The sequence below is a fragment of the Capricornis sumatraensis genome, chromosome 15, assembly GCF_032405125.1.
Source record: "Capricornis sumatraensis isolate serow.1 chromosome 15, serow.2, whole genome shotgun sequence".
NCBI classification, from domain to species: domain Eukaryota; kingdom Metazoa; phylum Chordata; class Mammalia; order Artiodactyla; family Bovidae; genus Capricornis; species Capricornis sumatraensis.
Genome location: NC_091083.1, coordinates 33230494 through 33257414, shown reverse-complemented (window position 1 = coordinate 33257414; position 26921 = coordinate 33230494). Strand labels below are relative to the sequence as shown.

General features: G+C 39.8%; 1 protein-coding gene across 1 annotated transcript in view; it reads left to right on the top strand.

The window, feature by feature from the left end:
• ITGA8 (integrin subunit alpha 8) overlaps positions 1–26921 on the top strand; it is a 195973-nt gene that overhangs the window by 87046 nt on the left and 82006 nt on the right. The window contains exons 14-20 of the mRNA XM_068986916.1: positions 2762–2807; positions 6736–6843; positions 15246–15301; positions 15912–16066; positions 18522–18656; positions 19145–19212; positions 22669–22816. Coding sequence (XP_068843017.1) covers positions 2762–2807; positions 6736–6843; positions 15246–15301; positions 15912–16066; positions 18522–18656; positions 19145–19212; positions 22669–22816 — 716 coding nt within the window. The remainder of the gene's footprint in view (positions 1–2761; positions 2808–6735; positions 6844–15245; positions 15302–15911; positions 16067–18521; positions 18657–19144; positions 19213–22668; positions 22817–26921) is intronic.

Below are 26921 nucleotides of genomic sequence, written 5' to 3'. Positions count from 1 at the left end.
GGAGAGTTCTGCCTGTGTATTAGCCAATCACTGAGATTGTTGTGAACATTACTCCTCAAAGAGTCTAAGACTTCTCTGTTGCCCAGTCTTGCTGTAACCCAGCTTCACCTCGTCTGAATGTGTGTGAGAGTGAAATTATCTCAGTCATGTCTGACTGTTTGCGACTCATCAGTGAATTTATATGTAAGCCTCCTCCCTAAGCCTCAAATTCCTCTTCTGCCAAAACCTAGAGGTAGAGAACAAACGTATGGATAGCAAGCAGGGAATGTAGGGGGGAGGAGTGGATTGGAAGATTGGGATTGATATGTATATACCCTATGTATAAAATAGAAAACTAGTAAGAACCTACTGTATAGCACATGGCATTCTACTCAATACTCTGTGCTGATTTAAATGGGAAGGGAATCCAAAAAGAGGGGATATATGTGTACATACAGTTGATTCACTTTGTTGTACAGCAGAAACTGACACGACATGGTAAAGCAACTCTACTGCAACAAAATAAATAAAAACAAAAAGCAAATTCCTTTCCTGCAAAATTGTGCTAATAACAAAGACTTTTTTTTTTTTTTAAATAAAGACTTTTTAACTTGCTGCTGCTGCTAAGTCACTTCAGTCGTGTCTGACTCTGGGTGACCCCATACACAGCAGCCCACCAGGCTCTCCCACCCCTGGGATTCTCCAGGCAAGAACACTGGAGTGGGTTGCCATTTCCTTCTCCAATGCATGAAAGTACAAAGTGAAAGTGAAGTCGCTCAGTCATGTCTGACTCTTAGTGACCCCATGGACTGCAGCCTACCAGGCTCCTCCATCCATGGGATTTTCCAGGCAAGAGTACTAGAGTGGGGTGTCATTGCCTTCTCCTTTAACTTGCTAGGAATCAGTTAAAGTAAATTTGTTAAAAGGATTCCTGGCCTAGAATAAGTGTTCAATATGTTTTGTTGATTATTAGCATTGTTGTTGTTATTTAATATTATTATAGTTTCCCTGCTTATCCATGGGGGCATTTCCAGAACTCTCGGTGGATGCCTGAAACCTCAGAGAGTACTGAACCCTCTAGATACTATGTTTTTTCCCTATACATAAAGATGAATTTATTAATTAGGTACAGAGATTAACAATAATAACTAAGAATACAGTAGAACAATTATAACTATATGCTATAATAAAAGTTAGGTGAATCTGGTCTCTCTCACTCAAAAGATCTTATTGTACAAATTCAATGTTTTTTCAGTCTTAGCTAATTACTTCTCACCTACTTCTTAACTTTTGCAGCTTGTGGTGTGACCACAAAACTAGCATGAGTGTTTTTTTCCTTCTTCACAGTTTCACATATATAAGATTTGTTCTTACTGTAGATTTTAGCAGCTTTAGCTTAGGATTTTGTTTCTTACTAAGTGGAGAATGTTCACCTTTTCACTTAGAGGAATCACTTAGGGCTTCTCTTTAGCACATTTTAATTGCTAGCATCACTCCTTTTTAATTTTTTTTGGTCATGCCCTGCAGCATGCAGGATCTTAGTTCCCCTGACCAGGGATTGAACCCACACTCCCTGCATTGGAAGCGTGGAGTATTAACCACTGGAACACTAAGGAAGTCCCTAGCATCACTCCTCTCGCAGTTTAGTGCCATTATTAAGTAAAATAAGTGTCACTTGAAGAAGCACTGAGACACCAAGTTGGCTACTAAGCGACTACAGATAGGACATGCTGGACCAAGAGGTCATTCACATCCCAGGCAGGATGGCGTGAGATTTCATCACGCTGCTCAGAACAGCGTGCAGTTTAAAAGTTTGATGATGAGTTGTTTATTTCTGGAATTTTCCACTTAATATTTTCAGACTGTGGTTGACCACAGGTAACTGAAACCAAAGAAGCAAAACCATTAATAAGGAGAGACTGTTATAATGATATGTCAGTTATTTCATATACTACCAGTCACTCTGCCAAAACCATACTCGCCACCCACATATTTGTAAGAGCAAAAGGCTGAGGTAAGATGGCAGCCAAAATGCTCTACTTCACTGGTAAAACACTTGCCTTATAGGACTGTTGCTGATAGGGGGATGATAAAACAGTATGTGTGATGAGCCTGGTACATAGTAGGCACTTAGCATATGCTTCCCTCCCCCTTTTTTCTATTTATTTATTTAGTTGCAGCATGTGGGATCTAGTTCCCAGACCAGAGATTGAACCCAGGCCACATGCATTGGGAGTGCAGAGTCTTAGCCACTGGACCACCAGGGAAGTCCTTTTTTCTTTCTAAATTAGTTTTTCATTGGAGTATAGTTGCTTTACAATCTTAAGTTAGTTTCTACTGTATAGCTAAATGAATCAGACATACATACACATATATCCCTTCCCTTTTGGACTTCCTTCCCATTCAGGTCATCACTATGATCTTATTTACAAATCAGAAATAGAGACACAGGCGCTTCTTCCCTTATGATGTAAGGTGTGTGCCTTGGGTCTGGAGGATATGGCATTATGACGAGTATCTAAAGCATTTCCAGAAGGCTGGCCTTCCTGAGTCCAGTAGGGTTGAAGATCTATTGATTTATGTGTCATATTGAGTTACAGTGAAGTTCCTATAATTTTTCCAAAATGCCTTAAGAAAGCCGTGATTTGCTGTTCTTGTTTGTATGACTCTCATTCTGCAATCAGCATGTCAGGTTGCTCTCTGTGCTATTTATAATTAATTATGAGTTTTGATCAATTCTGTAAAATTTGTGCTTCTATTTTGTGTGTTTTTTTTTTTTTAGATTTAATTGTGGGTGCATTTGGAACAGGAAAAGTAGCAGTTTACAGGTATGTGGTTGATGGTCTGCAAATGTTCTTTTTTTTTATTATAACATATTAACTTCAGGTATATGACATTCAATATTTATATATATTGCAAAATGATTACCATGATAAGTCTCATTAATTACACCCATCACCACATAGTTACAACTTTTTTTGTCCTGTGATAAGAAATTGTAAGATCTACCCTCTTGGCAACTTTTCAATATACTGTATATATAATAATAACATGGTATTATTAACTATAAACACCATGCTGTATGACTTATCTTATAAATAATAAATCCCCAAGACTTACTTATTACTAGACGTTTGTACTTGTGACCACTTTCACCCATTTCTTACCCCCTCTCACTGCCATCTCTGGCAACCACCAATCTGTTCCCTGTATCTGTATGTTCATCTTGTGATTTTGATTTTTGCTTTTAGATTGTACATGTAAGTGAGATCATATGATATTTGTCTTTTTCTGAATTTTTCACTAAGCATAATACTCTCAAGGTCCTTCTGTGTTTTTACAAAAGGCAAGATTTCCTTTTGTGGCTGACTAGTATTCGTTGAATATGTATACCACATTTTCTTTATTTCTTCATTGATGGACACATTCTTCTAGTTGTTTCAGATGCATTTCCTCTTTGTTTTTAGTTTTGCCTTAAAGAGTATATCCCAATTATTTATTTTGGAGAACATTTAGATGCTCTTTTTAAAGTTTGCAGGAATATTTTCCCCTCAGTATTTTTCCCTGTCTTTCAACCTTTCTGTTTTTGTTCTCATATCTCATGACCAAACTTCCAGCCTCTACTAACATAATGTTAAATAAGATATGAATCTTAGCAGAACTTACAAAATGACACACTTTTTAGATGGCCCTCCATTTAAATACTTCTCTTTGCTTTCAAAATGCATTAAAATGTGCTTATAGATAAGGAAGGTGGGGTGGGGGAATGGTATTATGTATCCTGGCCTCTGTAATCAAGTGTGGACACTAAATTAGGGAATAGAAATACTATCCAAGAATTGGTAGTCTCCAAAAGCAAGCATTGAACAATTCAAATGTGACAGATCTGGATTTTAAAATACTTAGCCATCGCACCTCTAATCCAATTTGACTGTTTTTCTAATAAAAAGAATGCGCTGCGAAGAGACAGACATACACACAAGGAGAAGACCATGTGAAGATTGGAGTTAGGCTGCCACAAGTGAAGAACTTTCAGAAGCTAGGAGAGACCCCTGAATGAATCCTTCCTTCAAGCTTTCAGATAAAACATGCTTCTCCTGATCCCTTGGTGTCAATAAATTTGTGTTGCTTAAAAAAAAAAGAAAAAAGAAAAACCTGGCCATTCCAGACACTCGCCCATTTGTAATCTTGGGCCAGTTTCTATAAATTTCTGAGCCTCAGATTTTTTTTTTTTTGCATATGTCAAATGGGCATAATACTTACATTATAAAGTTATTTTGTTAAAAGGATTGAGACTCTGCATGTAAAGTACACAGAATAATAAGTAACCAGTAGGCAGTGATCAAAAATTGAGATTGTTTTCTTGTTTAAAAAAGTGTTACAGGAATGTAAGACACCAGGTTAGTGTGTATCGAAAGGCAGAGAGCTGACCCAGGTGTTCTGGACACATGACCTAGCAAAAACCTAGGTCAGCTCCCTGAGGGATTCTAAAATTGGTTTCCTCAAGGAGGCAGGATTATGTCCATCACTAGTAAGACATCCACAGAGGGCTGATGTATACCAACCACTCTCCATTTCAGGGAGTAGAGAATCAGGTGATTGGAATGCTCAAAGTACAGGAAGGATTGTGGCTGTGTTTGTGGCCATGAAGCAGCACCACTTGGAGGCTCCCCCGTCCCTGGGACTCTCCAGGCAAGAACACTGGAGTGGGTTGCCATTTCCTTCTCCAATGCATGAAACTGAAAAGTGAAAGTGAAGTCGCTCAGTCGTGTCCGACTCTTAGCGACCTCATGGACTGCAGCCTACCACGCTCCTCCGTCCATGGGATTCTCCAGGCAAGAGGCACTTGGAGCTGATGGAGTGCAACTGACTCGTGGTCCAGCCACTATGCTCTGAATCTACATTTGCAACAAGGCCCTGTTTCCCATAAAAGGCTCCCAGTCAATTACTGGACACAATAGGGATACAAACGTAGGCCCACCTGGAGCTCCACAAACAGGCAACTTTGGCCTAAGACCCTCCTCCCCAAGTGCCCCAGCTGGAGCTTCTTTCCCAGGTTGCCTTTTCTTTCCTTGTTCATTCCCAGGGATCAGACCTACATCACACTCTTGACTCCTAGCCTCCTCTCTCCCCTTTTTCCTTCATAGGTATTTACCTTAATAAATGTCTTGTGTGTCTAATCCTGTCTAACCTGCTTTTCAAAGGACTGGAGCTCATACAATATTGAAAATAAAAATCACCTAACAGTGTACAGATAGCACAAAGGAGTTTAGGAAAATTCCCACTAGGCACCATTATGGTAATCATGAAATCCTTTAAACCAGTGCCCCAAACACATTGCCCCATGGCCCAGCCCTCCTACCTGTCAGAGGAAAACTTCAGCAGCATAGCATCATCTCACATTGTCATCTGGAGATCTGGCTCCCAGCTCTCCTGTCTTGGCACCAAGCTTTAAAAATTTGCCCTGTTCTCTTTCCCAGTGATTTACTTTCTTGTCTGGTTTATCCTCACCTGGGTGGTTGGAATTGAGTTTACTCTGTATTAGTCCCTCTCCTCCAGCTTGGCTGCACAACAGAATCACCTGGAGGGTGTGTTTGACATTCCAGTGCCGGGCCTTGACCCCCGGGGGTTCTGATTCAATCGATCTGTGGTGAGCCTGGGTCTGGTTTCTGTTTTAAAGCTGTTGGCTACTTCTGTTGTGCAATCAGGATTTGAGAACCACTGCTCTGTATGAAGCACAGAATGAGTCCACCCACCCTCATGGGTTTAGGTCAATCTGCAAAGCTTGGCTAGAAAATTGCCAATCAACATTTAAAAATCCCCACTGGCTATCTATTTTACATATGGTAGTGTGTATGTTTGCATATTACTCTCTCCATTTGTCCCATCTTCTCCTTCCCGCTGTGTCCATAAGTATATTCTCTATGTCTGCGTCTCCATTGCTACCCTGCAGATAGGTTCATGAGTACCATCTTTCTAGAGTCTATATACATGTGTTTACATATGATATTTGTTTTTATCTGACTTATGAGTCAGGGAGCTCAAACTGGTGCTCTGTGACAACCTAGAGGGGTGAGATGGTGTGGGAGGTTGAAAGGAGGTTCAAGAGGGAGGATACACATATATACCTATGGCTTGATTCATGTTGATGTATGGCAGAAACCAACACAATATAGTAAAGCCATTATCCTTCAATTAAAAGTAAGTAAATTTTTTTTTTTTAAGTAAAAAAATAACAAAGCAAAAGACATTTAAAAGTCCCTATCCAGGGATTTCCTGGGTGGTCCAGTGGCTAAGACTCCATGCTACCAACGCAGGGAACCCAGGTTCAATCCCTGGTCAGGGAACTAGATCTCACATGGCACAACTAAGACCTGGCACCTCCAAATAAATGAAATAAAAATGCAAGTACTTACAGATGTGACGCAAGTGACTGTAGGATGATGTATTTCTTCATATTCAGATGTGAATGTGGATAGACTAGCAGATCCCAGGGAAGTATTTCATAGCCATGTCACCAAAATACTGTGAGCACCCCATAGACAGAGCAGGTCCGTGAATGAGGCTTTGCTCCACAGTCTCACAGCTCCATAATATTCATGAGCAACCAGAGGTATCTGAACGTAGCTGGTTGAGTCCTGAGGCCACCTGTTCATGCAGTGAGGGGAACTCTTGGCACTGGGGCTGGGAATGCTGGCAGTGGCTTCTGCCTGCTGCTCGCGGGACTGGTTAAAGCCGTGCATCTTCTTCCTGCAGAGCGAGGCCAGTTGTGACAGTGGGGGCCCAACTTCTCCTGCAGCCGGTGATCATCAGTCTGGAAAACAAAACCTGCCTGATTCCAGAATCAATGGCACCTGTAGCCTGGTGAGTTTCGACAGTGCTTCTTGCCCTCTTGTGTGAACTCAGATCACCTGGGAATCTTGTGAACCTGCACTTCGGGGGCCATAAATCTGGGGTGGGACCTGAGACTATGTTTCTGAAGATGCTCCAAAGTGGTGCTGATGCTGCCGGTCTGAGCACCACATCTGAGTAGCCAGGAGTTAGTCTATTTAAAAAAAAAGTAACTGACACAATGCTTATCTTTCGCTGTCGACTTATGTGAAGGGTATGTCTCCATCTCTAGGCACCACATGAGATGAGAAACAAAACTAACTTGAGAAAATTCTCACCCAAGCAAATTTTGGAGTTCTTTTAGAATCTTGGCATACGAAAATCAACTTTAAACAAATTGAAAATATAATAAGAAAAATTTGCATATGCTTATAGACACTTTCCAGACATATGTATTGTCTATTTTTTTTAATAGTGGGTCAAATTGGGTCAGATTACTCACTTTCTGTGCTGAAGACAGATGTAAGTTTTATAACCTCACGTGTACAATGAGATGGAAGGTAAATGTTATAGAGATTTTTGTGTCCTCATGTATATTTGGGGGCCATGATCTCATCATCAGAAGCAGCAGTAAAATTATGGTTCCTTAGCCTGTACTGTAGGAGAACACAGCTTAGACATCTGAGAATTTTCCTGTTGATCTGGCCAGTCACCTGAAAGGACCAAGAAATAGAACTTGAGTGTAACACAGCTCAAGAAACTGCCAGTTTGCTTCTCGGTATGTAGGTCCTCCAGGGTCAGAAGTCTGTCCTATTGGGTAGTGCTTTAGGGTAATATTCTCTGATATAGACACAGCTTGGCCCAGTGTCTCAGCCTATGCAATTGCCCAGCTTGACCCCAGAACCACAACTTTTGGGCCGAACTATATAGCATCCTTGTTTCTCCAGATTTTAAAAGAACATATAGAACTCATTCCTGGCAACTTATCAAACCCACAACCTGGGCATTTTATAACCAATTTAATGGAGGCTATAACATACCCTTCTGCTTTGAAGGCAGACACCCACAGGGGTATCCCATTGGTAACATCTCCACACAATTCAACCATATCATCACCCTGACTCATCCTCTGACATTAGAACAAAACTGGAACACAGCCAAACCGACTGTCCAAACCGAGATGGAGAAATTAAAAAAAAAACAAAAAACTACTCCCTGTCCCAAGGATCGTGACTTTTTGGTCTCTAAAATACAGGTATCACGTAAGACCCTCTTTGCTATAGATTCCAATAGTTGCTCACCCCCTACCGTCTGCACAGGGTAGGACGCAGTAATCATCTCCGACTGCTCCACACTTCTCACACAGTCACTAGTCTGGGGCAACAGACCCACTTCTTAAAGTTCTGTGCAACATCCAGGGCTTCCCACTTGCAATGGAGGAGATGCCAGAGACATCTCAATCCCTGGGTGGTGGTGGTTTAGTCACAAAGTTGTGTCTGACTCTTATGACCCCATGGACTGTAGCCTGCCAGGCTCCTCTGTCCGTGGGATTCTCCAGGCAAGAATACTGGAGTGGGTTGCTGTTTCCTCCTCCAGGGGATCTTCCCAACCCAGGAGTCGAACCTGGGTCTCCTGCATTGTAGACAGATTCTTTACTGATTGAGCTACAAGGGAAGCCCCAATCTCTGGGTTGGAGAGCTCAATCCTCGGGTTGGGAAGATCCCCTTTAGGAGGAAATGGCAACCCACTCCAGTATTCTTGCCTGGAGAATCCCATGGACAGAGGAACCTGGTGGTTTATAGTGTACAGAGTCGCAAAGAGTCAGACACGACTGAGCACACACACACACTCTGAAAAATCAACAAATATTTGGAGTGTTTGAGATTTGCCCCCATTTTCTAGAAGATATGGCATAACTCAGATGATATGGTCAGTTCCTGAGAAGGTCAGAATGCAGAACACATCAGTCTAGACCCTTAGAACAGTCCCCAACCTCCAGACTGTGGACTGGTACCTCCTGTCAAACTAGCATCAGCATTAGATTAGAAGTAAAGTTCACAGTAAATGTAAAGCACTTGAATCATCCCAAAACCATCTCCCCCAACCCCTGCTCCATGGAAAAACTGTCTTCCATGAAATCAATCCCTTGTGCCAAAAAGGTTGGGGACCACTGTTACAGCATGTATTCCCAGCCAGTTTCAGCATGTTGCTCATGGCCTCTGGACAGGGCTTCATACTGGAATCAGAGCCTTTAAGGGTGGAGGATAAGGGGTGTGGAGGACCATGAAGAATTCCTTTGCTGGGACCTCTCAGTTTGGGGAGGACTGTCTTCCCCTTAACCAGCTTCTGAAAGTAACTGGGAAATGCCCTGGGCACATTTTAAAAGCGTGTGAAACCATAAAATATTATAATGAAAGCCTGATCTGAGAAAATATGTGAAAAAGCCAGCATCTCTCTGAATCCTGGATGAAATGAACATGAAAGGAAGAATGAGTGCTACTTGAGCATGTGCCCCACGTCCTCCGTTTGCACGTTCATGACTGAATGGACTTCTAGACTGAGTTCTTTAAAGTATTTGTGTAGGGCACACTCTGGTGTAAAATCTTCCTATGAACTAGATTATCTTTTCTAGGGACTTTTTGGTTTTTGAATTTTTTTTTTAAAGTTTTGGTGTTTTCAATGGATCATAGGATCTGTTTGGTCTTGTGGAAAGAATATTACTTTTCAACGAGAATTATTTTTTCATGAACTCTTGTTGCATTAAATCAGATTACTTAGATAAAATGCAATTTGTTATGTGGGCAAATAACAGTTACTTATTTGGTTCTGTTGCATCCATTTTCTGGAATATGTTTCATTTTCATATGAAAAAATTTTGAATGGGTGACTCAGAGTGTTAGAAGATGCGAAATTAACAGCAGGTTCAGTCTCAAATGTGTTTCTCGAATACTTCTTCAGATTTATTATAGGAATTTAGTTCAGTATTTCCAAAATGATTGAAAGGTATTTGTTGATTATCTTTTCTGTAGTTTTTGTCTGTATTTGATATAATTTTATATTGTACCTATGAAAGTCAACCTCTAACTGGGAAATAGTTCTCCATTTCCCTCAATGTGAATTTCTGTACCTTTCAAACAGCTATGTAGATTTATAAAGTTTCTGCTACTTGCATTTCTAAACTAGAAAACAAAATAAAGCCAGCCTATACATATTCATATAATTGTTATTGAATGAGAAAAATTAAAATTAATAAAAAATATTTTACAAATGTAGAAGTTCATAAACTGTGCCCTTTTCAAATTTGAAAAAAACTTTTCAGTGACATGTAACTTTATGTAAAATCTATTATTATTTTATGTAAAAATGTTAAATCTATTATTTTTACATAAAATTTTACATAAAATCTTTATGTAAAATCTATTATTTTTCTTTATGTAAAATCTATTATCATTGAAAGAGTATTGAATCAGCTCGATTGCAAACTGAAGTGCTTTGTATTTTTAAGTCCCATTTCACATTTATTTCATTCCTTCTCCTCCATACATGGATGGCTATGAACACCATTAATTCACAGAATAATTAGTGCGTCAGGTTAGGACTAATGTTAGAGGATTTGTGATATACTGTCCTGCTTTCTGATGCACCAGAAGTATAGCCCAACAGTTTAAAATTTTAATTATAATTTAATAATCATTCACAGCTTTCCCCAACAACTCAAGTGTTTATTGTAATTAGATGAAGACCTGTAAGTGTACTTAATAATCTGTTTCATAAAACATATGGTGGGCAGAAAATTACTAGAGCTAATCAATGAATATAGTAAAGTAGCAGGATATAAAATCAACGCACAGCAATCCCTTGCATTCCTATACACTAACAATGAGAAAGTAGAAAAAGAAATTAAGGAAACAATTCCATTCACCATTGCAATGAAAAGAATAAAATACTTAGGAATATATCTACCTAAAGAAACTAAAGACCTGTATATAGAAAACTATAAAACACTGGTGAGAGAAATCAAAGAGGACACTAATAGATGGAGAAATATACCATGTTCATGGATTGGAAGAATCAATATAGTGAAAATGAAAATAGTGAAACTACCCAAAGCAATCTACAGATTCAATGCAACCCCTATCAAGCTACCAGCGGTATTTTTCACAGAGCTAGAACAAATAATTTCACAATTTGTATGGAAATACAAAAAACCTTGAATAGCCAAAGCAATCTTGACAAAAAGAATGGAACTGGAGGAATCAACCTGCCTGACTTCAGGCTCTACTACAAAGCCACAGTCATTAAGACAGTATGGTACTGGCACAAAGACAGAAATATAGATCAATGGAACAAAATAGAAAGCCCAGAGATAAATACACACACCTATGGACACCTTATCTTCGACAAAGGAGGCAAGAATATACAATGGATTAAAGACAATCTCCTTAGGGGGAAAACTGGTCAACCACTTGTAAAAGAATGAAACTAGAACACTTTCTAACACCATACATAAAAATAAACTCAAAATGAATTAAAGATCTAAACATAAGACCAGAAACTATAAAACTCCTAGAGAACATAGGCAAAACACTCTATGATCCACCTCTCAGAATACTAGAAATAAAAGCAAAAATAAACAAATGGGATCTAATTAAAATTAAAAGCTTTTGCACAACAAAGGAAACTATAAGCAAGGTGAAAAGAGAGCTTTCAGAATGGGAGAAAATAATAGCAAATGAAGCAACTGACAAACAACTAATCTCAAAAATATACAAGCAACTCCTGCAGCTCAATTCCAGAAAAATAAACGACCCAATCAAAAAATGGGCCAAAGACCTAAACAGACATTTCTCCAAAGAAGACATACAGATGGCTAACAAACACATGAAAAGATGTTCAACATCACTCATTATCAGAGAAATGGAAATCAAAACCACAGTGAGGTACCATTTCACACCAGTCAGAATGGCTGCGATCCAAAAGTCTACAAGCAATAAATGTTGGAGACGGTGTGGAGAAAAGGGAACCCTCTTACACTCTTACATGATGGGAATGCAAACTAATATAGCCACTATGGAGAACAGTGTGGAGATTCCTTAAAAAACTGGAAATAGAACTGCCTTATGACCCAGCAATCCTACTGCTGGGCATACACACCGAGGAAACCAGAATTGAAAGAGACACGTGTACCTCAATGTTCATCGCAGCACGGTTTATAATAGCCAGGACATGGAAGCAACCTAGATGTCCATCAGCAGATGAATGGATAAGAAAGCCATGGTACATATACACAATGGAGTATTACTCAGCCATTAAAAAGAATACATTTGAATCAGTTTTAACGAGGTGGATAAAATTGGAGCCGATTATACAGAGTGAAGCAAGCCAGAAAGTAAAACACCAATACAGTATACTAACACATATATATGGAATTTAGAAAGATGGTAATGATAACCATGTATGTGAGACAGCAAAAGAGACACAAATGCATAGAACAGTCTTTTGGACTCTGTGGGAGAGGGAGAGGGTGGGATGATTTGGGAGAATGTCACTGAAGCATGTATAATATCATATAAGAAACGAATCGCCAGTCTAGGTTCAATGCACGATACAGGATGCTTGGGGCTGGTGTACTGGGATGACCCAGAGGGATGGTATGGGGAGGGAGGTGGGAGGGGGGTTCAGGATTGGGAACACGTGTACACCCGTGTTGGACTCATGTTGATGTATGGCAAAACCAATACAGTATTGTAAAGTAAAGTAAAAAATATATATATATGGTGGGGACTTCCTGGCAGTCCAGCGGTTAAGACTATACACATTTCCACTGCAGGGGATGCAAGTTCGATCCCTGTTCAGGAAACTAAGATCCCACATACTGTGTGGCCAAAAAACAATATACACATGATGTACATGTGTGTGTTTATATAGAAGAGAAATATTTTCCTAAATTCAGAATGAATATTTCAGTGAGGTTTTCTTTTTCCATCAGAATAGAGTGCTGTCAAAGTTATAATTTGGCAACTCTTTTTTTTTTTTTTGGCTTAAAAACATCTGTAAACAAAATATGTAGGTTGGACTGCTGTTATCAATAATTCAGTATGAAAAAGCTAAAATTGTCCACTTAATGATATAAAGGTAACAGAGAGGGGGGACTAAGTTTAGAGTAACACTGATGGATCCCAAGTGGCACTAGTGCAATGTAGGAGACACAGAGATGCAGGTTCAGTCCCTGGGTTGGGAAAATTCCCTGGAGAAGGAAATGGCAACCCGCTCCAGCACTCTTGCCTGGTAAATCCCATGGACAGAGGAACTTAGTAGGCTCTAGTCCATGGGGTCACAAAAGAGTTGGATGCGACTGAGCACATACACACGCACACACGCATAATTCGTAAATCAAAAGTAACCCTTCAACTGATATCATCATTTCTCAATCAAATTCTTCTCCCGAAGAGGAGATAACGTTCCCATTCATAACTTTATTTTGCAAAAAATTTTCGGTTTCTTACTTGTGTTAAAATACTATATGTAAAATTATTTCAGTCTACGTATAGATCATTTTATTACAAATACGAATTTATCTTATACAAGCTAATGAGTTTTGTCTGTTTGGTGTAAGGACGAACAGAAAAAAAAAAAAGCCAATGGACAATTTTAACACGTAACCAAGTACTTCCAAATAAAGTCAGACACAGAAAAGAATTCCAGCTTTGAAAGCCAGACCTGCTACAAAATTTAAAGATGTGATTCACTATTCGTCTTTCTTGAGTAATTCCAACTGAAGTAGAAGTGGGCTGGAATTTGTGATTTCTCTGGGGAAGTGGTACAAACACTTGAAATAGCAGAGACGTCTCGGGAAACGTTTGGCTTAATGGTATGTGGCAAATTATTTACCCTGAAGGGAGACATTGACTGAGGTCACAGGAGCTCGATGAATCCCAGATGCGACACGTCTTCATTATGTTTGACACAGGAAACTGACACATAATTAAAGCACAACAAGGGATTATTTACTCCTTTTGGATTCTGTAGAAATGTTCCAATCATACTATAGTATTTACTAATAAACAATGTTAAGGCTGTCATTAAATCATACTTAAGTATTTTCTTGTATTTTCACTTCCTTAGAATTGTGAAAAAGCCTCCTCGTGAATGCTGGCTTTTAGAGCTTGACATTTTTCCATAGGGAGTTTAGCACAAGCAAGAGGCAGACAGAAACCACTGGCCAGTCCTCTTTCCCTCCATGGCCAGATCCAAGTGCAGGCTGTCCTACAAGCCACAGCCGGCCCCTCCTTGGATTGGGTTTAAGGCACGTTCAAGGAAAAACTATAAAAATCTCTCTTGCATATCTATCTTCTCTCTTTTTTGGCCATGCCAGGCAGCATGTGGGATCTTAGTTCCCCGACCAGGGATTGAACTGAGGCCCCCTGCACTGGGAGTACAGAGCCTTAACCACTGGATCCCCAGGGAAGTTCCCTCCATCCTCTCTTTATTGTCCTTACACACAGTATTATTGTGCCTACAGAGCCTGAGACAGCCATTCTCCTCCCCCCATTTTCTTTCTTTTCCCTTCCTCTTCTGGTATCTCTGTTTCAAATTATATCCCAACCCTGGCAAGTAACTGCCGAGTCCCCACCTGCTTCCAAGGAAAGTGGATTCTGGTTCATTGTACTGTGATGCTCCATGCCTCTCAGAATTAAGTCTAAATCCTTTTTTTTTTTAAATTGAAGTGTAGTGGATGTATAATGTTATATAAATTACAGGTATACAGTATAGTGATTCACAATTTTTAAAGGTTATACTCCACTTATAGTTATTATAAAACAGTGGCTATGTTTCCCATATTGTACAATATGTCCTTGTAGCTTATTTTTTACCTACAAGTTTGCACCTCTTAATCCAGATTCTTTAATGTGATTTTCAAAGTCCTGTTCTCTACTGATAGACCAAGCCTCACTTTCTTCAGCTTCCTGGTCATGCTCTAATGCACCAAACATGCCAGATTCCTTCAGATTCCTCAAACTGGGGTCACCTCCAGGTTGTATCACTAAGCTGCCCCCTTACTATTCTGCCCAATTCTTTACTTCCTGGCGCATGGAAGATACTGATATATATTTCTTGAATAAAGATAGCAAGTAATTGATTAATGAATCCACTGTTTAAATTAGTTGACCTCTAGTAATACTTCCAAGTATTACCTTCCTAAGCAATAATATCACCTTTCTTAACTGTATTAGACTTGTGAGATATATATATGTATATATATCAATCAATAAATAATAAATATGTTCATATTTGTTTGTTTAATTGTGTGTGTACTAAGAGAAGTATAGAGGAAAAAGAACATATTTGTTTATCTGGGGTGGGGAAAAGAAAGATTGCTGCTTCAGACTGAAAAGTTTATTAACCAGAAAACTATTAACTATTATTTTCTCTAGCTTTTCTTTAAAAGTGTGTGCATCTGTGGCAGGCCAGAACATTGCAAACACAATAGGTGAGCACATTCTCATTTTCTACTCCTCTACCATATTAAGAAAATTCACTTTAAGTAAGTGGACTTCCCCGATGGCTCAGTGGGTAAAGAATTCACCTGCGATGCAGGAGGTACAAGTTTGATTCCTGGGTCAGGAAGATCCCCTAGAGGAGGAAATTGCAACCCACTCCAGTATTCTTACCTGGAAAATCCCATGGACAAAGGAGCCTGGCAGGCTACAGTCCATGGGGTCACAAAGAGTCGGATATGACGAGCAACTAAGCACAAGCACTTCACTGCTTCTCAAAGAGCTCTTTATTCACACAAAAATTTCTATTATATATATGGGAACTTCTACTTAAATATTCCTTGAATAATTGGTATTGTCTGTAAAAACAGATACAATTATGGGGGAAAATGACTGTGTAAAACCATCATAAAACAAGTTTTTAAGTTTGGGGAGTGTTTTATCAAATCTACACAGCTCATGTATTGTTTTTGACCCCAACTATGGCAGAAATGTTTCCTGAATAAGCAAGTTGAAATAGGAATTCTCTCTGATAAAGCATTGCATTCACTGAATACTTTTCCTTTCCAGATTATATGTGCTTTACGTCTTTCTGTTCTTTAGGCCTGACCGCTGAGGTGCAGTTAGACACCCTGAAACAAAAAGGAGCCATTAAACGTACGCTCTTCCTTGATAACCATCAGTCACATCTCGTCTTCCCTCTCGTGATAAAAGGGCAGAAATCCCTCCAGTGCCAGGATTTTGTCGTTTACCTTCGAGTAAGTGTTCCAGAATCAAACCTTTTTGGCCTCTCACATTCAAATCAAAACTCCAGTCATTTTTCTCCATTGAAACCATCACAGTGGTCTCATGGGCTTCTCTGGTGGCTCAATGGTAAAGCATCTGCCTGCAATGCAGGAGACCTGGGTTCAATCCTTGGGTAGAGAAGATCCCCTGGAGGAGGACATGGCAACCCACGCTAGTACCCTTGCCTAGAGAATCCCACGGACAGAGGAACCGGGCAGGCTGCAGTCCATAACGTCACACGGAGTCGGACACGACTGAAATGACTAAGCAGCAGCGGTTCTCATAGACCCACACCTATTTTCACTTGATTGGAGGAAACTTGAGGGCCACACACTCCTATGTTGAGCCTGACTTCAGTCAACCTAATAATGTATTGCTGTTACTTCCTAAGCTGCTGCTTTTTGTTTTTCCTTTTAATTTTTATTATAGTTGATTTATAATGTTGCATTAATTTCTGCTAAGCTGCTTCTTGTTTTGAATATACTCTTAGTCTTAATACTAACTCAGGTGGTTTTCATTTCTTCCTCCCCCTCCCTAAAACATGAAAGTCAGACACAATTTATTTGAACTTTTATCCTGCATGAGGATGTTTGGCCAGATTTTATCAAGGTGCATCTCTGAGCCAACTCAGGAAAAGGGTGAGGCAGTCAAAGGCTTTATTGAAAGTAAGTTATAATTATATTTTTAAAGCAATGTATTCTTTTATAAAAGACTTTTTATTTTGTATTGGAGTATAACAAAGTTGTGATGGTCTCAGGTGAACAGCAAAGGGACTCAGGCATACCTATACATGTATCCATTCTCTCCCAAACTCTCCTGCCATCCAGGCTTCCACATAACATTGAGCAGAGTTCCTTGTGCTATACAGTAGGTCCTTGTTGGTTATCCATTTTTAAATATAGCAGTGTGTACAGGCAACTATTAGGTCCTCCTCTAAGTCGGCAAGTCTCTTTCTGTTTTGTAAGTAAGTTCATTTGTATCATTTCTTTTTAGATTCCACCTACAAGAGATGTCATACAATGTTTCTCCTGACTTAACTTCACTCAGTTTGACAACCTCTAGGTCCATCCATGTTGTTGCAGATGGCATTATTTCATTCTTTTTAATGGCCAAGTAATATTTCATTGTATAAATGTACCACATTTATCCACTTCTTTATCCATTCCTCTGTCGATGGACATTTAGATTGTAAGGCAATGTATTTTTACAATAATTCCTAAGCCTCCATTAAAAAGCCAAAATGTGTATGATACAGTTATTTCATCTTCTTACCAATGGTAAGGTGGTAAAGACTCTTTTCAGTTGGTCTTCTCTTTGAGGGGACATAATAACGGAAAACCCACAGAAAGCAGAGTTTACAAATAAAGTAGATGACTATTTAGAACCTACTGTATAGCTCAGGGAACCCTACTCGGTGCTCCTTGGTGACCTAAATGAGAAGGATATCCAAAAAGAAGAGGTCTATGTATATGTATGGTTGATTCACTTTGCTGTACAGCAAAAACTAACACAACATTGTAAAACAACTATACTCCAATAAAAGTTAATTTTAAAAAACACATTCTGGAATGAAAAGCCAGCACGACCCTTGTGTCTCATTACGACTGATGCTGGCATGCATCTGAAGGCTGGCATGCCCACTGCACAGTTTGGGAGCTTCTGTGTGCCCAGACCTTATTGCTGGAGCTACCCCCTCACTCCCAGGAAAGTTCTGGTTCTTTTTTAAGGGAACTTCAGATGTGCTGAAGGTGTTTTGAAATTCATACAAATGAGAACTTTAAAGAAATAATGAGAAAGGAAGAGAATCGAGAGGTTTTTCTTCCTCTGAGCACAAGAGGGCTTATAAATTCTGCCGACCTCATCAAAATAAAAATCCCAGTTCATGCAACTCTCAGCGACTTTTACTATGCATCTATTTTTTATGTATAGAGCTTCTGTGGTGGTTCAGTGGTAGAGTCTGCCTACAGTGCAGGTTCCATCCCTGGGTTGGGAAGACACCCTGGAGAAGGAAATGGCAACCCACTCCAGTATTTGTGCCTGCCTGAGAAATCCCATGAGCAGAGGAGCTTGGTGGGCTACAGTTGATGGGGTCACAAAGAGTCAGACATGAGCATGAACATAAGCTTTTAACTGTGTGATTTGACCCATTCCTGTGAGTTGTTGAAGATCTGGAGAACCTAAAGATTGCCACTGGAAGCATATACTTCATCAAAGGCACAGCTCTAAATGATTCCATTTCTGCACATAGAGTCATGAAGCTGGCTCTTCTGTGCTCCATCCATCAGCATGTGCCTAAGCCTGCTGGGGTGGTAATTACTTCATCATTCACTTGCATTGAGCGAAATCAAATGTTGCCTGCCTTTCACCAGCTAACATCTTGCAGCCATTTTACAGAGCCTTTCTTGAGTCTGTGATTATTTTCTCTAGGATGAGACTGAATTCCGAGACAAATTATCTCCAATCAACATTAGTTTGAATTACAGTTTGGATGAATCCACTTTTCAAGATCTAGAGGTGAAACCAATATTGAACTATTACAGGGACAACGTTGTTACTGAACAGGTAGGTCCTGGACAATCTTGGATGGTATAATCTCAATCAGGCCCTGGGCACTGCTCGCATGACCTTAAGAGAAAATCCATTTCATTTTGTTTTCATTCCTGCACACACGCTTGTAACATTTGGGAGATTTTCCGAACACGTTTCTTGAAATACTGCATCCCTATGTTTTCGGAAGCCCTTCCCCTCGTGCAACCAAGATTTAATTTGTTCAAAATGTGACTGTAATAGAAGCAATACAGCCTGTAATCCTCAAAACACTGCCAGAGTAGCATTCTTTACAGACATTTCAGATTGAATTGCAATCGGGCTCTTAAGTAAACTAACCTATATAGGAAGGTCACTGCCAAACAGAGTTTCTAGCTGGATGGACTCAAGCAGAGTACAAGGAAAGCTTTGGTTTAACTTGTGGGATCATTCATAAATTTCAAGAAAAAGGATGGGATGTGGGTTTTCTCAGATTCTTTCTGATACGTGTTTGCACAACTCAGGCTCACATCCTGGTCGACTGTGGAGAAGATAACATGTGCATTCCTGACTTGAAACTGTCAGCTAGACCGTAAGTTTAAATAAATAAACTTGTCCATTTTATCTAATGGAATACAGGTGTTAATTTAAAGCTTCCCTGGAGAAAGTATACACTTCCAACTACTACCCAAAATGTGCTGCCTGAAATTCTTGAGCTCAGCTACCCTTTGGGCTAGCCTGTGGTTTGGGTCAGTATCTTTGTCATTGGTGTCAAGTGACATACCCTAAGACATTGCCTGAGCTGTTTCATCTTTCAGCAAAAGTAGGGGGAAATGTTTTTTTTCGAAGTTAACTCATCTCTGGGTGGTTCCGGTTGTATGTGTTTGCCTCCGTCTTGTGGGCAAAGGATTCAGACAGGCTGGTTCCATCAACACCTTTGCTGAACCTGTTTTTGCAGCTCCCCATGACTCAGAGGCATCTTTAAAATGGTCAAAACAAAAGTAATTTTGATTTACTGGAAAAAGATGTTAATGTCACTTAATGAAGTAACGCTGAAAATGTCACAAATCAAATAGGAATCAAAGGGCAGTGTCCTGGGACTTCCCTGGTGGTCTAGTGGTAAAAAGTCCACCTGGCAATGCAGGGAACGTGTTGTTAGTCACTCAGTCATGTCCACCTCTGTGACCCTATGGACTGTAGCCTGCCAAGCTCCTCTGTCCATGGAATTCTCCAGGCAAGAATACTGGAGAGGGTAGACATTTCCTTCTCCAGGGGATCTTCCCGACCCAGGGATTGAACCTGGGTCTCTTGCATTACAGGCAGAGTCTTTACCATCTGAGCCACCAGGGAAGCCCTCCCTACATTGGCAGGTCAAAACAAAAGCAATTTTGATTTAGTGGGAAAAAGATGTTAATGTCACTTAATGAAGTAAAGCTGAAGATGTCACAAAATCAAATAAGAATCAAAGGGCAGTGTCCTGGAACTTCCCTGGTGGTCCAGTAGTAAAGAATCCACCTTGCAGTGCTGGGAACATGGGTTCGATCCCTGGTGGGGAAACGAAGATCCCATATGCTGTGGAGCAACTAAACCCGGGCACCACAATGAGAACGTCCCTGTGTGGCAGTGAAAAATCCTGCTCTCTACCACTCAATCCAATACAGCCAAGTAAATAGTAAATAAATGCATTTTTTAAAAAATGGCCATATGCTGTTAATAGGATTCATTATAGTTTTCAAGATGTTACCTTTGGGGGCAACTGAGGAAAGGGCACATGGGATCTCAATGTTATTCCTTATAAGTGCATGTGAATCAATAATTGTCTTAAAATAAAAAGTTTTTTTTATGTCACACACATAAAAGTATGTTTTGAAATAACGAAGTGAAATTGTTTCAATTCTGAATAAACCTTTACTATCAAAAATTCTAGCGTTTTCCCCAGTTGGTTCATATAACTCATTATTTAAGACTTCTTAAAGTATTTAGTTAAAACTTTATGGCTTCCCTGGTGGCTCAGTGATAAACAATCCGCCTGGCAATGCAGGAGATGTGGGTTAGATCCCTGGGTCAGAAAGAGCCCCTGGAGAAGGAAATGGAAACCCACTCTAGTATTCTTGCCTGGGAAATCCCACAAACAGAGGAACCAGGTGGGCCACAGTCCACAGGATCACAAAGAGTTGGATATGACTTGGGAACTAAATAGCAAAGAAATAGAAGCTACATTTTCACTTAGAAGCATTCTGGGGGTACATAGATGCATTCAAGGGGCACATAACAGATAATGTGATTATTTCTTGCAGTAAAATAATGTGATTATTTCTTGCAGTAAAAAAATCTTAATTTATTAAATTTAAATAAATTTTATTAAATTTATTAATTTATTAAAAATATCTTAACATATTAAATTTAAATTAAATGTTATACTTTCTAATAATTAAAAAGGAATGGCAATTAGAATACACAAGGTAGTACTTTCTGAATTCTGGCATTATAATACTATACCCTTTGTAAAGTCTTATTTAATTTTCACCTTATTTAGCCATGCCCAGGGTATGTATGCAAACTAGCTTGTCACAGATATCAACTTGTCATCAGATGGAATCTTATCTTTTTTTGTTACAATACCATGAAAAATCTCTATATCAAAAAGTTTAAATAAAACATTCATATCTAAGAAATGTACTATTGGAATAGTCTAAAGAATAAATTATAAGCTATTTCATTAAAAAAAAAAAAAAGAATCAAAGGACTTCTCTGTGGCTTGTGATGGAGATACAGCAGTCCAGCACTGGTTCTGACTGCACTGTATTAAGGAAATAAATAGGTCTAAGGGGTAAAATATCCTATGGCAGAAAAAGCATAGGAAGAAACTTTCTTTGCCTCTGTCTTGTGGACAAAGGATTCAGACAAGCCGGTTCCATCCACATCTTTACTGAACCCATTTCTGCAGCACCCTGTGACTTAGAGGCATTTTTAAGATGGTCAAAACAAAAAACAGTTTTGATTTGCTGGAGGAAAAAAATGTTAATGGCACTCGATGAAGTAAAGCTGAAGATGTCACAAAATCCAATAGGAATCAAAGAGCACCCAGTAAAAATGTGCTCCTCCCCACCTCCTTCAACCCAGACCCACCCCAGGAACTATCTCACTGCCAGTGTGGAATCTCTTTGGTAACCGCTCATGGGGACCTTTTCCAAATTTCATAATTTAGTGAGTGTCCAAACCAATATCTTTGATTAAGGGTCAAAAGTAGGCTTTTCCAAATGCTGATTCGATTAGAAGTTTGGAGGGAATTAAATTTCTTCAAAATACCCCCCCAATCTTCCAGTAGTTGTTTGAGATCTTCTTTTGTCTGCCTCTTTCTTGCCTTAGGTTCCCCTTTGTGTTGCCCACGCCTCCTCCTCGTACTTTCTAAATCACCTCTCTCCTTCTCTTCCTGCTGTCTGTCTTCCTCCTATGGGAGGTTTTCATGGATGGGCTGAAGCTCCCTCCTTCTGGCTTGTGAACTGAATTTTAAAATGTTCAGTTTTTGCTGGTAGACTGTTAAGTATGTGGGTAGCTGAAAATTGATCACAATGGGGGGATTTATACCACTGGAATTAGCAAATGCTGTAGGTCGTAGTTTTGTTCAATTTTTTTTTTTTTTGAGAACTGGTTGTTTATTTATTTATTATATAGGTTTTAAAGGTTACTTTCCACTTATACTTATTACAAACTACAGGCTATATACCCTACATGGTACAATACAATCCTTGAGCCTAACTTAACAGCCAGTAGTGTGTGCCCCCCACTCCCTGGCCTCAATATTGCCCCTCCCCCCTCCACCAGTAACCACTAGTTTGGAGAACTGGTGGTTAAACGTTTACCCTGGGGTGTTTTCGTACCCTTCCCATCCAGACAGTTTTAATTCTTCTGATCACCCCCTCACGACAATGAATCTTATTTTTTCTCAGTCTTGCATGTTCTCATCTTCCTCTAAGTCCTTAAATAAAATATCCATGCATCCAGAGATATATCATACCTAATGATTCTTTTTAAACTTTATTTTCAGAGATAAGCATCAGGTCATCATTGGAGATGAAAACCACCTTATGCTCATAATCAGTGCGAGAAATGAAGGGGAAGGTGCCTACGAAGCTGAGCTCTTTGTGATCATTCCAGAAGAGGCCGATTATGTTGGGATTGAACGCAGCAATAAGGTAATGCCAGGAGGTGATCTGAAGGAGGAAAGAGCTAGGTGTATTTTGAAATCAAATCCATGTTAAGTCATCTTAGCTCAGAGTTTCTTCATTAATAAAAGGAAACAAGATGGCACCCCATTTTGTTAAGCACAATAGCAATGGCCCAGGAAAGGTGATGGTCTTAAGTAAGTATTCATAACTTTCTTGGCCCCAGTGCAAAGATAAAGTGACCAAAGATTGGGCGCTGAAATGAGGAAGACCACTGCCTGAAAGAAGCAGCCCATCAATGTGATCCATCACCATCACATTGATGACCCCCAAGCTGACTCCCACCAACCCCAGCTGTTTTCTGGCCTTGACTTTGAGCTCCTTTATGCTTCAAGCAGGTCCCAGGAGGTCTGATTTTCATTACTGCTTTTGGAGGAAGGTCCTGCCAATCCCAGCTTGGCCCTGAAAAGAGCCTAGACAGGCACTGGAAACGAAATGCATTCATTTTTTTCCTTTCTTGTTAGTCTACCTTTTCAGGAACAGGACCAAGAAAAAGCCAAGCTTTAGTCATTTGCCAATCCTGAAGTGCCTCTGTTTGTTAAACTGACCCTGATGCTCTTTATAGCTTCCCTTTCCTTATCAGAATATGTATCTTCCCATGCAGAATATCTTTGGGTTCTGATAGAAAATCATTATAAATACACCAAAGGATAACAGAGAGAGTCCTTTGGTTTCAGAGATATACAGACACACATTTAAGGGCAGAGGCCAAGTTTCACACTTGCATAGTCTTGCCTGCAGTTTTCATGGAAGTCTGCACAATGAGTATTATTTAAATTCTTGCTGATGGGTATGGTTCTTTTAACTGATGTTTATTAAAATTCTGCTACTTTCCAAAAACTGCACCATCTTGGAAATATGCACATTCTAATGGTTATATCACCTAATGAAATATAATTCCTTTAAAGAAATGCTAACAACTGTTGTGATGTGGGTATTTGAAAGACATTTACAAATGTGAGGAATACAAAATTCTCTATGCACACCTCTAGTCTCATGATTAATGTTTTAGTTAAATTATCTTTTCAGTAAATAAACCCAGAAGAACAATAATCAAGTATATTTGACAGTCCTAAAGTCATCACAAATTTCTGTTGTTTCCGGGGAACATATCATCTAGGAACACTTACAAGCAAATAATACATAAACAAACAAACAATGAAGCTCAAATATGTTATTTTAACAACTGTTCCAGGGCTCTTCTGTTTTTATTTCAATGCCCTTTCTGTCACTCCACTCCTGACTTAGTTACACAAAGCATCTATTCAAAATATTCTTCTTTTAGCAAAACATCCAGTTTACTATCCACTTTGTTGCATGGAAAACATAGGAAACATTTATCGTTTCTATCTTTAGGGCTTTCGACATTACCACAGACATTATCCATAATCTCCAATGAGTTCTTAACTGTTTCCCTCCATCAATTTCCCTTGGGCAGAATTTGAATTTGACATGACTAAGCCACATTCTAATTCCTTCTTTGTTTTTAAGCAGTTTGAGGTTTGTGTCCCTTTTTCTTTATACTCAGTTCAAGTTTAGGGCTTTTTTAAAGCAATTTTCTCTCAAGAGGAAAAATATGAGGGATTATCTGATTGTTGGTTTTGTTGTTCTTTGATTAAAATCATTTTTTTTATTTGAGCATAATTGCTTTACAATGTTGTGTTAGTTTCTTCTCTACAACAAAGTGAATCAGCTATATATGTATATATATCCCCTTCCTCTTGGAACTCCCTCCCACCACCCCATCCCACCCCTCTGGGTCTTCATAGAATACTGAACTGAGCTCTGTGTGCTATACAGCAGATTCCCAATAGCTACCTATTTTACACATGGTAGAGTATATATATCAATCCTAATTAAAAAGACTAAAAATAGGGATAAAAAACTAAAAAGTTAAAAATGGAGCTACCATACGACCCAGCAGTCCCACCACTGGGCATATATCCTGAGAAAACCATAATTACAAAAGACAGAGCATCCTGGTGTTCATTGCAGCACTGTTTACAATAGCCAGGACCTGGAAGCAACCTCGATGTCCGTGACAGAGGAGTGGATAAAGAAGGTGTGGTTCATATATACCGTGGAAAGCATACATCTTTTCAAAAATGTAGATGTTGGTCATCTCCTGCTCTAAAGACCTTAATGGAGTCAGCCTTTATGCTTTTTTACAGTGACCTTTCTTCTAAATGTTTCCAGAAATAAAAGCCTATGTGCGTTATCTTTTTATTATTGTGGTAAAATATATGTCACATAAAAGTTACCATTTTAACCCTTTTGAAGTGTACAGTTCCGTGACATGAAGTATAATGCCATTGCTGTATCACTACTGACCAGCTCCAGAACATTTTCATCATCCCAAACAGAAACTCTGTACCCAGGAAACCTGGGCTCCCTCTTACCCCCTTCCCCGGCCTCTGGGACCCAGCATTCCACATTCTGCCTCTATGAACCTGTCTATTCCAGGGACCCCATATACACTTCATTCTTCTGTTGCCACCCACTTCACACTCAGTGTGTCCAGAACTGGATTTCTTGGGCCCATTATTCAGTTCATCACAGGTATGTAGTTGAATATAGCCATCAGATTTTAACCTACCTCAATTTCCCCCTGGCTCCAATAATAAAATGTTTCTAAATCATCCCAATACTCTGGTCCCTAAACCTATGATCTTTTTCTTTAACAGCCTCACTGAGGTTCAATGTGTATCCTGTAAAATCTACCCATTGTAATTACATAAGTTCAATACACACACAATTCAGTTATTTTAGTAGATTTGTAGAGGGATGCAACTATCACAGCAATACAGATTTAGAACATTTCCATCACCTCAAAAAGTTGCCATGTGCTTATTTGCAGTCCCTCACCACCCCTAAATCCAGCCAAGGCAGCCACTGATTTACTCCCATCTATGTAAATGTGCGTTTTCTGTACACTTCATATTAATGGGGCCATACCATAAACAGTCATTTGCATCTAGCTTTCGCTTAGTACAATGTTTTTGAGGTTCATCTATGTCCTAGTATGTATTAGTCATCAGTAGTTATTCCTGTATATTGCTGAGGAATATTCCATCGTGAGAACAAATCTTGTTTATCCACACACACACACATATACAAAAAGAACTGGACTTCATCTTTCCACACTCCTCTCCATAGCCTGTCTCAGGGAACCTCACTAGTCTCCACTCAGTTTCTAAAACTTAAATCCTCTCTCCATCTCACTGCCTTTCTCCAGACGGACTCAGTCTTCTCCTGAGATGACTACAACAGTCTCCTAAGTCATCTCCCCATCTCCCAGCCTCTTCCCTACACAGGAAGCCGCCTTTCTAAAATGCAAATCAAAGCATATATGTGGAATCTAGAAAAATGGTACAGACGAAGCTATTTGCAGGGCAGGAATAGAGGCACAGACGTGGAGACTGGACTTGTGGACACAGGAGGAAAGGCGAGTGTGGGACAAATTGGGAGAGCGGCACTGATACACATACACTGCCATGTGTAAGACAGATAGCTGGTGGGAGCTCAGCTCGGTGCTCTGTGGTGACCCAGAGGGTGAGCCGGAGGGGTGGGGGAGGGAGGTCCATTAGGGAGGGGGTATATGTATACATATAGCTAATTCACATGGTGTACAGGAGAAGCTAACACAACGTTGTAAAGCAACTAGACTCCAATTAAAACACACACACACACACACAAAACCCTTCTTAGCTCCCCATTGCTTGTAGGATAAAGAGCAAATCCCTAAGATGACTTATGAGGCCCTTAATTACACCCCTGCTGATCTCCTCTTGGGCTTCTCAGGTGGCTCAGTGGTAAAGAACCTGCCTGCCAGTGCAGAAGACACAGGAGACGCGGGTTTGATCCCTGGGTCAGGAAGATCCCTGGAGGAGGTAAAGGCAACCCACTCCGGTATTCTTGCCTGTAAAATCCCATGGACAGAAGAGCCTGGAGAGCTACAGTCCATGGGGTTGCAGAGTCGGATACAGCTGAGTGGCTGAGCACACATGCACGCTCATCTCCTCAGCTGCATCACAGGTGTTTGGGTCCCACACCCTAATCCTAGAGGGATGGAATT